The sequence below is a fragment of the Ciona robusta genome, chromosome 4 (assembly GCF_009617815.1).
Source record: "Ciona robusta chromosome 4, ASM961781v2".
Taxonomy (NCBI): Eukaryota; Metazoa; Chordata; class Ascidiacea; order Phlebobranchia; family Cionidae; genus Ciona; species Ciona robusta.
The window spans coordinates 5,919,809-5,933,632 of NC_143238.1; the positions used below are offsets into that span (position 1 = coordinate 5,919,809).

At 35.4% G+C, this 13,824-nt stretch overlaps 3 protein-coding genes across 8 annotated transcripts in view; 2 read left to right on the plus strand and 1 right to left on the minus strand.

The window, feature by feature from the left end:
• The window catches only part of LOC149737074 (uncharacterized), a 44,152-nt gene extending 41,906 nt beyond the window's left edge, over positions 1-2,246 (plus strand). For 3 of the 4 annotated variants that reach the window (XM_089877062.1, XM_089877063.1, XM_089877065.1), the window contains one exon: positions 1-765. In XM_089877062.1, coding sequence (XP_089733188.1) covers positions 1-113 — 113 coding nt within the window. In that variant the 3' untranslated portion in view covers positions 114-765. Of the gene's footprint in view, positions 766-1,800 lie in introns of those variants that run through there. The other variant, XM_089877064.1, reaches the window with a different exon arrangement.
• On the minus strand, positions 491-6,427 carry LOC149737076 (b(0,+)-type amino acid transporter 1-like). Its single transcript, XM_089877071.1, has 11 exons — positions 6,272-6,427; positions 5,414-5,460; positions 4,375-4,514; positions 3,773-3,998; positions 3,256-3,438; positions 2,828-2,961; positions 2,327-2,461; positions 1,915-2,115; positions 1,549-1,698; positions 1,060-1,228; positions 491-818 (listed from the first exon to the last, which is right to left on the minus strand). Exons 1-11 carry the CDS (start codon positions 6,304-6,306, stop codon positions 748-750), a joined length of 1,491 nt encoding a protein of 496 aa, XP_089733197.1. The 5' UTR covers positions 6,307-6,427; the 3' UTR covers positions 491-747.
• Positions 4,398-13,824, plus strand: part of LOC149737077 (uncharacterized) — a 17,286-nt gene continuing 7,859 nt past the window's right edge. For 2 of the 3 annotated variants that reach the window (XR_016384942.1, XM_089877066.1), the window contains exons 1-6: positions 9,588-9,737; positions 10,423-10,720; positions 11,246-11,373; positions 11,739-11,956; positions 12,388-12,990; positions 13,304-13,413. Coding sequence is in view for 2 of the 3 variants with exons in the window: in XM_089877066.1 (XP_089733192.1) it covers positions 9,650-9,737; positions 10,423-10,720; positions 11,246-11,373; positions 11,739-11,956; positions 12,388-12,990; positions 13,304-13,413 (1,445 nt within the window). In the remaining variant the exon portion in view is untranslated. Of the gene's footprint in view, positions 4,533-9,587; positions 9,738-10,422; positions 10,721-11,245; positions 11,374-11,738; positions 11,957-12,387; positions 12,991-13,303; positions 13,414-13,824 lie in introns of those variants that run through there. The other variant, XM_089877067.1, reaches the window with a different exon arrangement.

Sequence of the window (13,824 nt, forward strand, 5' to 3'; positions counted from 1 at the left end):
CTCCAGCTAGATTAAGTCGGGTTCAACCACTTGTAACTTGCAATCGACCACGAAGGATTGGATTGTCCAGAAACCAAAGAGTTCCAAGCTTACATTTACACAACAACTATTGAAGTATGTTTATGCATTTAAGTTTCCTTAGGTTTTTAACTTTGTTTCTTAAATCCATGCATAGAAAATCCTTTAAATAGATTTTCCTGTAGTTGAGTATGAAATTTTGCATAAGAGTTTATTCAGTTTTTCAAAGCTTTTTATTTAAGTTTATTTTTGTGCATTTAATCTTTTACATTGCAGTTCAGTTTTAAAAGTTGTTCAATTTTTTGTTGTTTTTTGATCAGTTTTATTTCTTTTTAAGAGCTTTATAAAACGTTTGTGAAAGTATATAGTGTCAGCTTTATGCAGTTTACAGTGTTTGTTTTTGCGGAGTTTTTAATTTTATTGTTGTACTGCCCTGTTTAGTTATTGTTCTACTGCCAGAGTAAAACAAAAGTTGTATCGAATGTGTATTTTTTGTGCAAGTACAGTATTTCTATTATTGCAGGAGTAGGCAGAAAGACAACTTAAAACTTAGAAAGTTACAATGAAAAAATAAATTGTGTGCAGTCGAACCACGTTCTATAGAAAACTATAAATAGGTCAACAGTTCTGTGGAAGTGTATGTAGGCATTTGGTTTGTGTAAATAAGTTACAATTAGTCCTACATAGTAGCCACCTAAAAAGCTGAGAAAAAATAAAAATGAAGTTGAGTCAGTCGTTTTCTTCCACTTCATCAGGCAAAGTCACAAAGAGAAGTTTTTGCAGAAATATGTTGAAAGTACCTGTAAATTTTAGAAATAGGATTTCGGTTTAAATTTTTACAGTTTTTTTTAAAAATAGACAATTTCTAGGTACAGTAATTATACTTTTACTGACGTAGAAGTAGCACTAGTTTATATATTTAAAATACTATCAGTTAATTACCACAGTTCCGGAGTATATCCGTTAGATAAGACTCCAGCCTCCACTGTAGGATATTATCAAACCGCTTTTAGATAAGTCATAAGATTAACATTAACTTACGTAATTTTTTACTTCTTGCTTTGTAATGTACGAATGGAAAGTAGAATGCCAGACCCGACATGATGAACATGAACGCGAATAGATAATGAATTTTCGGGTCGTCTATGATGGGCGCCATCACTAAACACACAGCTGCGATACACACTATAATGGGAATAAATATCGGCACCTGTAAAATAAACGTGTTTTAAAACATTACATTTATACTACCAAACAGAAAAACAAGGGCCATTAATTCGATTTCCAATCACAAAGCGTATAGCACTGTGGGGTAAGATTGGACACCTTCAGCACATAATATCCAAATATCCTAATTGCGTTTAAAACGATTAACAATGATCAATGAGAGTCGTGAGAATACGATTTTTTAAAGTTCTTTTTTTACTACCAAATGGGACAAGAAAATAGAATGAAAAGGTGTCCCATCTTCCCCTACTCTACTATATAGTATCAGTGGTGGACTAGTATGTTGTATTGGTATATGATTACCTTTACTGGTCTTGGGTGATCTGGTAGTTTGTATCTAAAGTAAAGCAAAGCTGCACATGTGCTGCCATGAAATATCCACATAGAAAAGCTAAAGTAATCGATGAGTGTGTCGAAGTCGTTTGGTATCACCATCAAGATAGCGATAAAGCCCTAAACAGTAGTTAGCATTTAACAAAGTAAGATTGAACTCAAACAAGAGTTTGGTGTGAAATTTAGAGACAGCCGCTCAAGATTCGTTTCTTTTTTGTCCAGAGAGATCCCTGGCCACGATAAAATCATGAATCAAGCCGGCGGCATAAGCAAACGTTTCCACAATATTCTTGGTTATACATCGAGCATGGTTTATTAATGTTGAAGTATACTTACGTTTAGAAGAACAGCAGGAGCTGGTGTCATCCTCTTAGCGTGTAACATGGCCAACACTTTGGTAAAATGACCTTCTCTTGCGGCGACATACGAAATACGGCCAGCGGTGAAGCACGAACCGAGGCATGTACCGAATACTGACCAGCATACGAAGACGGGGATCACCCAGACCATTACACCAAGTACAGTATCTCCGAAGGTCTAGGGAAAATGATATCATTTTATTAAATAGGGGACAATTCTCGTTAGCTTGCATGAGGTACATGAAACAGAACAACCGTGTTATACCGACTGTCGTTTTGGCCATTTGAGAATAAAACAAGTTACATTTATTCAATGTACAAATGGGACATTGGTGTATCAATGCTTTTTTACATTAAATGGTCAAAAATGTTTTATTTTCCGCACTTACAGCGGCAACAGCTGGAGAAGCGAGCAACTCTTGCATAGACATTGTGGTGAAATAGGCAACGTTGGTTAGCATATAAAGCCCTGTTACAAGCGCCATGGCTGCAACTACAGCTCGTGGGAGGTTCACATAAGGATTCTGAAAACGTAAAATAAATTTGTTACTCGAAATTGACGGCCAAGAAATTTATTCTAATATTGGACACGCATGAACTTGAATCAAAAATTAAGGAATGCATATGGATGTTTGTTGCGAGAAACGCAGTCTTTAGATTGATTTTAAAACAGGTTAGAAACATGCAAAGTTTATCTTTACAAAAGTTCTGTATCCCGAAACATGTCTCCAAAACACCATCTTTATTACAAAACAATTTTGAAAACAGCAATACAGTGAACCCGCTCAATCAGCAGACCATATCCGGACAAAATCAAACTCGTTCGATTAATCTACTGGTCACATTTTAAAGTGGGCAGAAAAACTGTGTTGGCAATATAATGTCCACACCTTAAGTTCTTCGATTACGTAATTCAACTGGTTCCAGCCATCAAACGCCCACAAACCCTGGTAGAAGCCAAGTGCTACCTCTCGCACTCCAGGTGCTTCGCCGTCAAACGCATTTTCGAAGTACTGTGTATGACCTTCGGGACAAAACAAAGCATATAACGCATGATTGGTAACGCAGTGGATCAGTTTAGATTTAAAATGCAAGATACACAGACTTCCCAAGCTGAATATCAGTATGACTTATACCATGTACGCATCATCTACAATGCATTTCTGGAAAAAAAAGTTTAATCGTCAATATCTCAGACAATACTCGACTAATTTTGGAAAACTTGGTATTGATGAATTCGGAATTGAACACACTTTTAATAAGACATGGCTACAGGATCAAATTAAGGACCTTATACACAGCAGTGCACTATACCCACCCTGTGCCAGCATAACAATTCCACCGATAATGATGATCAATAGACTGAGAACTTTCCCAAAGCTGAAAACGGTTAAAAACTGTGTTGACAGTTTTACGCTGGCACAGTTTATGAATATGACGATCAGAATCACCGCCACGGCTGTGAACTTGACGGCAAGTTCCGATGGCTCGCTACATTCGACTGTAAAATAAACAGAGATTGATTTGTCATGTTTTCGTGGATCAAAGCATGGTTTCTGTGCCGGTGCTTGATTAAGGAGATTTGATTGGCAGATTGGACAATTTGACATTGTATACACTTCTATACAGTACTGTGTGTGTGTGTATTATACTGTTTTCTATGAAAATTCGACACAGTGTTGACAAAACTTCTAAATCTATCAAAAAGAGCGGGAACGAGCTGTACGAAACAGAGAACATCGTGTTATAACGACTGTCGTTGCCCCGCCATGTGAAGACAAATAAATTCGAGCAAGTATATAACACCTCGGAAACTTAATTAAAATTTTGCTTACTGTTGTATGCTGGAGCAAGTGCGTATTTTGCAAACGTGAGCGATAGAAGCGCTAGAGAAGACGGTTTTAGCACAACGGTTGACGTCCATGCAAACAAATACGCTGGGATTGGTCCAAAGGCTTCTAGTAATATAGGAAACTCTCCGCCAGACTTGGGAATCATTGTACCAACTTCAGCGTAGGATAGTGCGCCAAACGTGGCAAGAACACCACAACCCAGCCAGATCTGTAAAGTGATAAAATGGTTGCGTTGATATGTTTTTCTTTAGCTGCATTATTCGTGTACTGTCAGAAATTCCAAAATATACTTTTAAACGATGTTATATCCTGTCATGCCGTAGAAACGTATCCATATGGAATAATTTTAAAATAATAATCCTAATAAATAAAAATTTGTTTTAGGCCAGGTAAACAAAAACTCTTGACATAATACGATGCCCTATACATTACAGTGCGTAAAAAGAGTGCATGTATTGTGAAACAAAATCTAAAAAGACGCTTAAGCCAAGCGGTGCTACATTAATACAAAGCTTATTTCATTTTCTATCAATTTTTATTCTCTGCAGTCATTACAGCAACTAAAACAATAATTCAAAATTGACCAGAAAACCCGCGCCCAATGAACCAGCGTTGCGCATCACTCCCTTCGGCGAAACGAAGATACCAGAACCAATCATCGTTCCCACAATTAAGCTGATGCCGCCAACTAAGCTCACTTCTCGTTTCAATTCAACTTTTTCATCTGAGAGTAATTTTCCAAGTGAGTTAATTTGTTTACACATAAGGACTGTTGACGTATATGTTTAGTAGAGAGGGAGGGGTACTTTTTTATTCTATTTTCTCGTCCCATTTGGTAGCAAACGAAGAACTTTCAAAGAATTATGAAACCGTATCCTTACGACTCCCATGGACCGTTGTTAGTTGTTGTGGTTGCCCCGTCACGGGTGGATAAGCAAGTTTCTTCATATACTTTCCCAATAATAAGTCATTACTTTCCGATTATTCTCTTTTACATGGTATAGGTGAACTTTGTATACAAAAGGGTAGACGGGGGACACCTTTACCACATAAAATTCAAATATCCTGACCCTATTTTAAAAAATTAACAACGGTCTATGAGAGTTGTAGGGATGCGGTTTTATAATTCTTTGAATTTTCCTTGCTAAGAAATGGAACGAGAAAATAGAATGAAAAGCTGTTCCATCTCCCCCACCTTACTGTATCATATTGAAATAACAATGCAATGTGTAGAAAAGCATTAGTATTAAACGACTCGCCCCCTGGTAAATGTATCGGTTGGTCACACATCAAATGCTACAGGCAATTTACGCGTCATCACGTTCAAATCTGTTTATTCTGTTTTTCCACACTTTTGGTCAGGGAATTTCAGCTTTAAAGATCGAAAGATCTTTATATTGTTTGTATTCACATATACAACACAATTGGCTCGGAACCGTCTTAGTGTATTTACGTGCGAAGCACGATGTGTAATCATAAGTAATTTTTACACAAAGTATATATGTTCCAAGTAAAAACGCTTCGCATGGTTAAAAATGAAAATAAGTATAAACGTAAGACGTGTGCCAAAGAAACCGCGAACTTAAACATGTTGTATTGTAAGTTAACAAAGCATGTAATTACCCTTAGGGATTTTGTTCTCTTTGTTTTTGGCAAGTCCCTTTTCTCGCCTGAAATAAAAAAAAATCGAAAGTTAAAACAAAAAATAAAATATTGTTTGAAAAACTAATTAAAACCGCTTAGCAGAGTAAACGTTTTATAAGACTCCGTATTATCTCTAATTATTAATTTAATACATGAATGATTGGTGTACAAGTGTTACTACAATTGTTTCATATATTATTTAAAGTAATTGCTGATGCAACATGTACAGCATAGTTATAGACGACGTACAGCGCACTTGTATGTACTATTGTAAAACCAACGCGTTCTAACTATATATTGGTGTAGCATTAGAGCATGATGAAATGTTACAAAGTACTAAAGTGTTCTTGACGTGGAAGTTTATTTATTTTAGAAGTCATGTTAGCTGCTGGGTATACACACAGCTTAAGGCATCCGCATGTGTGGTTTCTGCTAAATATACCGATACGTTACAATACAGCGGCTGCTCTATACTAGCTGTACACACCGTACCAACTTTTCGCGGAGCTAATTCTCCGGTTGCGGTTATATAACCCGCCGATTTTCTCTCCAACGAAATATTGCATCATTTCAAAGTAAAACCAAGTCAAGTTCAACGTTTTGGAACGAAATATTGTAGAAACAAACCAATACAATACTATACGGTAACATGGGATATAGTTAGCACCTATAATAGGTATATAAGATATAAGTATAGGGTTCAGTAATATTCTTTTTTAATACCAAATGGAACAAGGTACAAAAATAAACTTGTCCCATTTTACCCCACTTTACTATAAAATAAGTTTAAAGTTGTCATAAAATTTACAATTTAAAGTATGATGCCACACCATTTACCTTACTATGTGTTGACTTGTGCCATTTTCGTCCATGTTGTCTCCACCTGTTGCAAACCAAACTGATCAAACCACTTAAAAGATCTAAATCGACAAACGTTATAACATTGTGTTCCCTCGGGCGTTTATTGCTGCAATACGGTTACGCCGCGACACCGGTTGTGACAATCCATATCATGGCGGAAACGGTTTTGTTTGTAACAATCAGACAAGCAAATTTGCATTGTTTAAATTTTTTAAAACAATTATGATCGTTTTATGTTCGTCTTTATATTTTACAAAATACCATAGCCTATGCTATGTAAAACTGTCTGTTTAATATAATATAGTAGGGTGGGGAAAGACGGGACACCTTTTCATACTATTTTCTCTTCCAGTTTGGTAGTAAACAAAAGACATTCAATGAATTATAAAACCATATCCTTATGAATCTACCGTCATTAATTGTTTAAAACAAGATCAGTTTATTAGGTTATTATGTGCTAAAGGTGTCCCGTCTTTCCCTATTCTGCTATATATGATATGCTCGATAGATAACTCAAATATTATAGAAGACAATTCAACACGTTCATATACATTCGTACCAATGCACAGTGACTGGTCTAAGATCTGGTGTTATTCGAATCGTATCACAATTGCTTTATCGCGAGTGCTCACTGTACCTTTCGTATAAGTTCATATGCGTTTGAAGAAAAACGCTCTCGTTTTGCCCTGTCACGATTATTCAGCGATTCTCATAGTGACGCAACTACGCACATTGTTAGGCATGAATGGGGTATTGTTATACGATGTTTCCTGTGACATCAACTATAGCTGAATAACCAACGAAAATACTGTGGGGTGACATGATCACTATTTTAACATAGTGTACCAGAAATCTTAATCACCTTCAAAATGGCAAGGTTCTTTTTAAGATTCGATTATATATAGTAAGGTGGGGGAAGATGGGACACCGTTTAATTCGATTTTATTGTACAGTTTGGTAGTAAACAAAGAACTAACAAAGAATTATAAAACCGTACCCTTAGACGCCGAGACACTTGGATATTATGCGCGAAAGGTGTTCCGTCTTCCCCCACTCTACTATAATGTTTGACCATTGTTTCTTTCTTACCAAATGGAACGAGAAAAGAAAGTGAAAACATGGACCATCCTACCCGAGTTATTATATGTGACCAATATCAAATCGATTCATCCTTATTTTCTTATTAAGGCCGCAAACGTTCCTCTTGATAAGGACGATTAGTTTACAAGTAAATGTGACCACCTGTGTGACGTGAAGCGGGAGAATACCTGTAAATACGATAACGTAAACGCTTGCACGGCATATTAAAACAAAATCCACACAGATCGCTAGTGCAGTGTACAAAGTCTCACGACTTTGCGTCAAAACAACCTTATTAACTGTATTTTTGGGATAAAATTGCTTTCAAATGGCAAGAGCTATTTAAATTGCGCGAAGTGTCTGGCATTACTCTTGTGTGGTTTACCGCGCGTAGCGACCAATTTTAAAAGAGCCAAAATTCCCAAGCGTGACGCTGCGAATTTTTAAGAGAAAATAACATTGCTATGATGTGTCATGAAGTACTCAATGTGTATTGAATTGACCGAAGAAGGGTAAAGTTGGTCCGAAAGTGTTATGTCACACACGGATAATGTATTATGTTTTACGTTTCGTTTTGATCTCAATAATTTCAATCTTGTTCAATTATCTGTTGCTCGTCCGTCGTCGTATTTTACAGAATATGCCAAATTTAAAGTTGGTTGTTTTTTTGGCGTTCGTAGCTTCTTTAACTAGAACGCTTAAAAGTGAAATAAATGAGATTTTTTGTTTAAACTGTTCGAGTTTCAAGTATACAAATATTAGAAATCATTCCTCGATTTAAAATAAACACTTTTGTATGTACTTTAAAGATGCGGGTTCAATTGTATATAGACAATAACTCGTTTCAGTTTTTCAAAAAACTTGGTACGTCTCTCGACTTGGTACTTCTTTATTTTAACCATAACAAATCGTATTAATGTTTTTAAGATTATCGTTTATAAATAAAGTTGGTCATTGTCGTATGTAGATGCATCGAAACATTTTTACCGATATGCTATGGTTTTGTTTTGTAGTAGGCTGGTGTAGGATGGCCCATGTTTCATTCCCTTTTATCGTTTCAGTTGGTGGTAAATGTATTTACAGGATTATATAACTGTATGTATTCTCAAGCCTCTAAAAGATTTTTTTTTTATTTGTTAAAAACACGACCAGGAAATGCCCTGGGATGTTATGTGCTAACCGTATCAATTTCACCCCACAGTATATTATTGAAGTTATACCTCGGTCTAACAGGAGTTATTTTACTTTATGCTATTAATAAGTTGTTATTTAAAAAACAACCTTTGGAAGATGTCACGCTTATATGCTTGCTTAGGTTATTTAATACGTATTTGTTATTCGTTTGGTTTACATTGCACAAAACCAATTATGGAAAAGTTAAAAATGTGTATTAGTAACGCCTCGTTTTAACCTGTAAACCCGAGGACAAACATTGACGTGTTATGAGTCAGTATCAGACTAGTTCCCTGCGCCCGTGTAAATTTTGATGACGCTTATGCGGTGGGGTGTCCTGTAAAAGGTGTATGCAGAATATTACGGTGGTTAGCAGTCGCATGGCCTATTAAAATATTCGTACTATGGTTGCAGATTTTAAATGGAATTTTTGGATGGAGAGTTTGGAGTTGTGTCGGAAATTAAAACACAATTTAGTAGGTCACGCTTTAGTCTCTATTTCAAGACGATTATTCAGAACTTTATGAACGTCTGGTTCGTAGTATGCGTGTTTTGCGTCTTTTTTACACGACGTTGTTTTGTTACAAACAAATCGGCAGAAAAGGAGCGTTTTAGTTACAAAACATCAGTTTTCTGCCAACATTTATTGTGGTTTTGAGCCTGTAGAATTGTAACCGCTTTTCAAGAAAGAACCTATTTAAGTTTGTTTACTATATAGCTTATGCAAGTTAAAAGGCAGAAATATGCACTCTGACCGAAATTTGATAGTTGTTTTTATCTTCAATAAGCACCCGATTTTGTTTATATAGTAGGGTGGGGGAAGACGTAACACCTTTTTAGCACATAATATCCAAATATCCTGATCGTATTTTAAACAATTAACAACGGTCTATTCGAGTCGTGAGGATATTTAAATTTCTTTAAATGTTCTTTGTTTACTACCAAATGGGACGAAAAAAATAATGAAAAGGTGTCCCATCTTCCCCACCCTACTATAGTTGTTTTTTTATATTCTTCATCTTTTGGGATGACTTAGCTTTTAACCAATTCCTTTTCAGCAGCTTTTAGTGTAAAAATTTTATAAAATAGCCTACTTAAACGATGTTGCAAAAAATTAATCTACTTTCATGTAAAGTAGGACTACTTTTGGTATTGTTGCAATTTAACTGTTTAACTGCCGTTATGGAAGGTAAGAGTTATTAGTAATTGAAACTTAAATGTTTTTGCGCTATACGCTGTACGGTTATAGTAGAATTATAAGCTAACGTTAAATACGTGTTGTAGTATGATTCACACACTGTCTCTAATGGTTTGAAATGTACAACGTAGGCTATGCAGGGTGTGCTATATATATTCACGCATGTAGGCGATGTCATATTTACTACACAAATTCTCCCCGACTCGAATTATCGAAATTATTTACGCGAGTTTTTAATATACGAGGTAACTCGTGGGTGGCACGGTGTATGAAACGGAACGCTCGTGTTATAACGACTGCTCTTGCTCCCCCACGGGCGAATAAATAATATTTTACATCCATCATTTATTCGTTCATTCATAATTTACACCAAAATGCAGATTTTTATACAAAAGCAGTGTGCATTGTTTAACGCTAGGCCTACAGTTCTATAGTAGAGTGGGGAAGATGGAACACCTTAAGTAATATCCAAAAATCCTGATCGTGTTTTAAACAATTAACAACGGTCTGTGGCAGTCGTGAAGATACGGTTTTACCAAACGGGACAAGAAAATAGAAAAAAAAGGTTTCCCATTTCCCCCGCCCTACTATATTTAAGCCAACTCTAGCATTCGTAAACACTTATAGGTGAATAAAATATAATTTTTAAAATGTTACGTTTTTTTCAATTATTCAGAAAATTGGCCACGGATGACGTATTATCAAAATGACGTCACTCATCTCGGTCGTAGATACAAACTATCTTCCAAACAACTCGATTTCCCATTGGCTGAGCAAGCGTGTCGTGACGATGACGCGATACTTGTGGTTGTCAAAGACAAAAACCTTTCTGACGTCATAATTAACATGGTTAACGCGAGTTCATTCAATGGGGAATACCCGAACCTGAGAAAAGATGGTGTTTGGATAGGACTTGAGTTGGTTGATAATAAACACGGGTATTGGGCGGATGGAAGCGTTCTTAATGAAACTAGGTAAGTAGATATAGTAAGACGGGACACCTTACATAATATCCAAATATTCTGATTGTGTTTTAAATTATTAACAACGATCTATGGAGTTGTGAGGATACGGTTTATAAGTCTTTGAATGTTCTTTGTTTGCTATCAAATGGGAAGTAAATTAAAACGGTGTCCCATCTTTTCCCACCCTACTATATTTATGTTGTGCATATGATGATGCCTGTTTGCTTTATAATCATTGTGGATACTCTAATTACTTTATTGCATTGATATATAAGAGAGTGGGGTAAGACGGGACACTTTTCATCCTCTTTTTCTCTTCCTATTTAATAGTATACAAATGGTTATATTATTGTGTAGATATATTAATACATAGGTCTCAAATAAAATAGGTTGTTGTTATTTGTAAATTATCGAATTTTGTTTTGACTATTTTCCAATCTTCGCTATTGTAATCTAAGAAGCAAATAAATTTAATATGTTATTATTACTGTTTGCACTAGAACACTTGGCAGATAATCTTTATTTTTGTACAAGGTTTGAGAACTGGGCTCAACCACCAGACACAAGGAACGGACATTGTGTCCAGTTGTGGGGTGCTTATCTTTGGAAATGGGATGACACATATTGTGATCTGTCTAAGTTCTTTATATGTGAGGACAAAGGTGGGAGAGTTATGTGTGGTTTGTTAAGGCTGTAGCACCGTGGTTAGCACGCCTGTCTCTAGCTCTCGGGGTTATAGGTTCGATGCCCAGTGCTGCTACCATTGTTGGCGTATGTGTCCTTGGCAAGATGTTCTAATCTAGTAGCCTCCTATGAGTTGTAAACCTTATATTAAAAAATACACTTACCAAGTTATAAATATATGTGTGGTATCTTGTAAAAGCTATTAATGTAGGAACATGAAAAGGGGTAGTACTGTGAGTTACCAAATATTCTTTACCTTTATCTTATGCACAGGCGCATCTTATGCAAATAATGTGTTTAAGTAATAACTTTATAACATTATGATTAAAGCAATGAATTTTAGATCCTACGTCATACACAAGTGAGGACGTGGGAATGCTGGCGACTTCTATTCTCCAATTATCCACAACACAAGCCAATACAAGTATTTTGAACCTTGTCGCGAGCAAGTTGAATAATCTGCTTGAAATAAATGAAGATATCGAAGACGAAACATTTTCAAGCAAGGATGTTCTGCTGGCAGTTGATAGAGTGGCAAGGAATTACAATTTAACTACAGAGGTAAGTAGGGAATGTTTAACTACTTTAAGATTGATTAAGGTCTTGTTACTGACCATACTGTGATCATTCTGTTTGAATAATAGACTGACGATGCCATTTAGGCGAAATATATCTCTTTTAATATAGGCCTATAGTTGGTTGATCATGATTTTTGTCTGTTACTTTTCCGTAGCACCAGATTTTTACTGTGTTCTCTCTTTTAATGGGTGTTACTGTCAGCCATATTTTGAAATAAATTGGTTCGATTATGTACGTTTATTTTATTTGTAAATATGTTTTAATGACTGTATTTTTAACACTAGTCTTGGTTATACTTTTTATACCTGAATGAAACTTAGGGGCTGTTATCTAAATTCTAAGACACAAATAAATCTTTTGTTTGGTTCCATTTGTTGTTTATATAAGTCTATAATTTTCTATATTTTAAACAGGGAACCTTTACTGCAAATTTCACCAATGTAGAAGTTACCATTACAAATGAAAAAAATGCAACTGATGGGTTGACACTTGGGGAAGATATCACCACAGAGTCTTCAAGCAGTGTTTTGTTATCAAATCAACTTATAGAAGAAGCAATTAATAAGATGGACAGTGAATTTCAGATCAGTTCATTGGTTTACAGGAAAACTGGTCTTTTTGAACCTCAAAACCCTGACTATTCTGCATTAAATTCAATCCCACAAAACAGAAAGTTTGGCGATGGTCCCATAGGCCAGTTATACCCAACCATTATGACGCATGTTATATCAGCAGATATACGCAACACAGTAATGCAGGATCTTAAGCACCCTGTGTTCATTTACCACAATATCCCTAATCATCAAAACTTCACACCCAAAATAATAGAACCGGATGTTAAAAGCAAAACTGCTGAGCTTTGCGTTTTTTGGGACTTCAATGCTAACAATGGGGATGGAGATTGGTCACAAAATGGCTGCTCAATGATAAACAGTTCATCTATTATTGGATCTTCTAACAAAACACATCTTGTTACATGTTCATGCAATCATATGACACACTTTGCAGTTATACTGGTAATTTAAAATAAATATTTTGTGATTTTATATTGTGATGTAAGAATAATAACTTTATTTGTCTCCTAAATAGTGGTAGCAAAAAAATTGAAAGAATTTTTAAATGAAAAGCAATTATATAGCGACAAAACAACTGCTATTAAAACACATACGAAATTATGTACTTAATTTTGTTTATTTCAGAGACAAAAACTCTATTTGTCACTCAATTACTGTAGCAAAAAAATAATAAATATTCAAAAGACATATATAGCAACAAAACGACATTTGTTAAAACACTTAACTTTGTACTTAACTTGTTTTATTTTTACAGAGCACAACATTAACCTACGAACCACAGTATCTTACCATGCTTACAATAATTGGATGTTCCATCTCTATTATTTGCCTTCTTGCCACTCTAGGCACCAATTTATACTTCAGGTAATTAAATTGGATTTATTTCTATTGCTTAAGTACATGGTTTACAAATTGCCAGATACAAAGCTAAAAATGGCATTCTTTAAATGTTGTAATTTTTTTAATATGCTATTACAGGGTTAAATTGCGACATAACTCAACCAGTATACTTGATATGTTGCCATTAACTATTATACTGATGTAGGCCTATATAATGCATTTAGGAGCTGTTGGTTTTATAAAAAATAATATACATATATATCCTAATTAAATCTCTATGTTTTATTGCCTTTTAGCCCTACAATTTTTATGTGACCCGTGGGTAAGGTCCCGCAACAGAGTATGCCCTGCGTCCTAGGATTTGGTTCAAGATTGGCCCATTACTCCAAATGTTTGAGTTTTCTTTTAATATTATTTGATTCCAGTAGCACATTG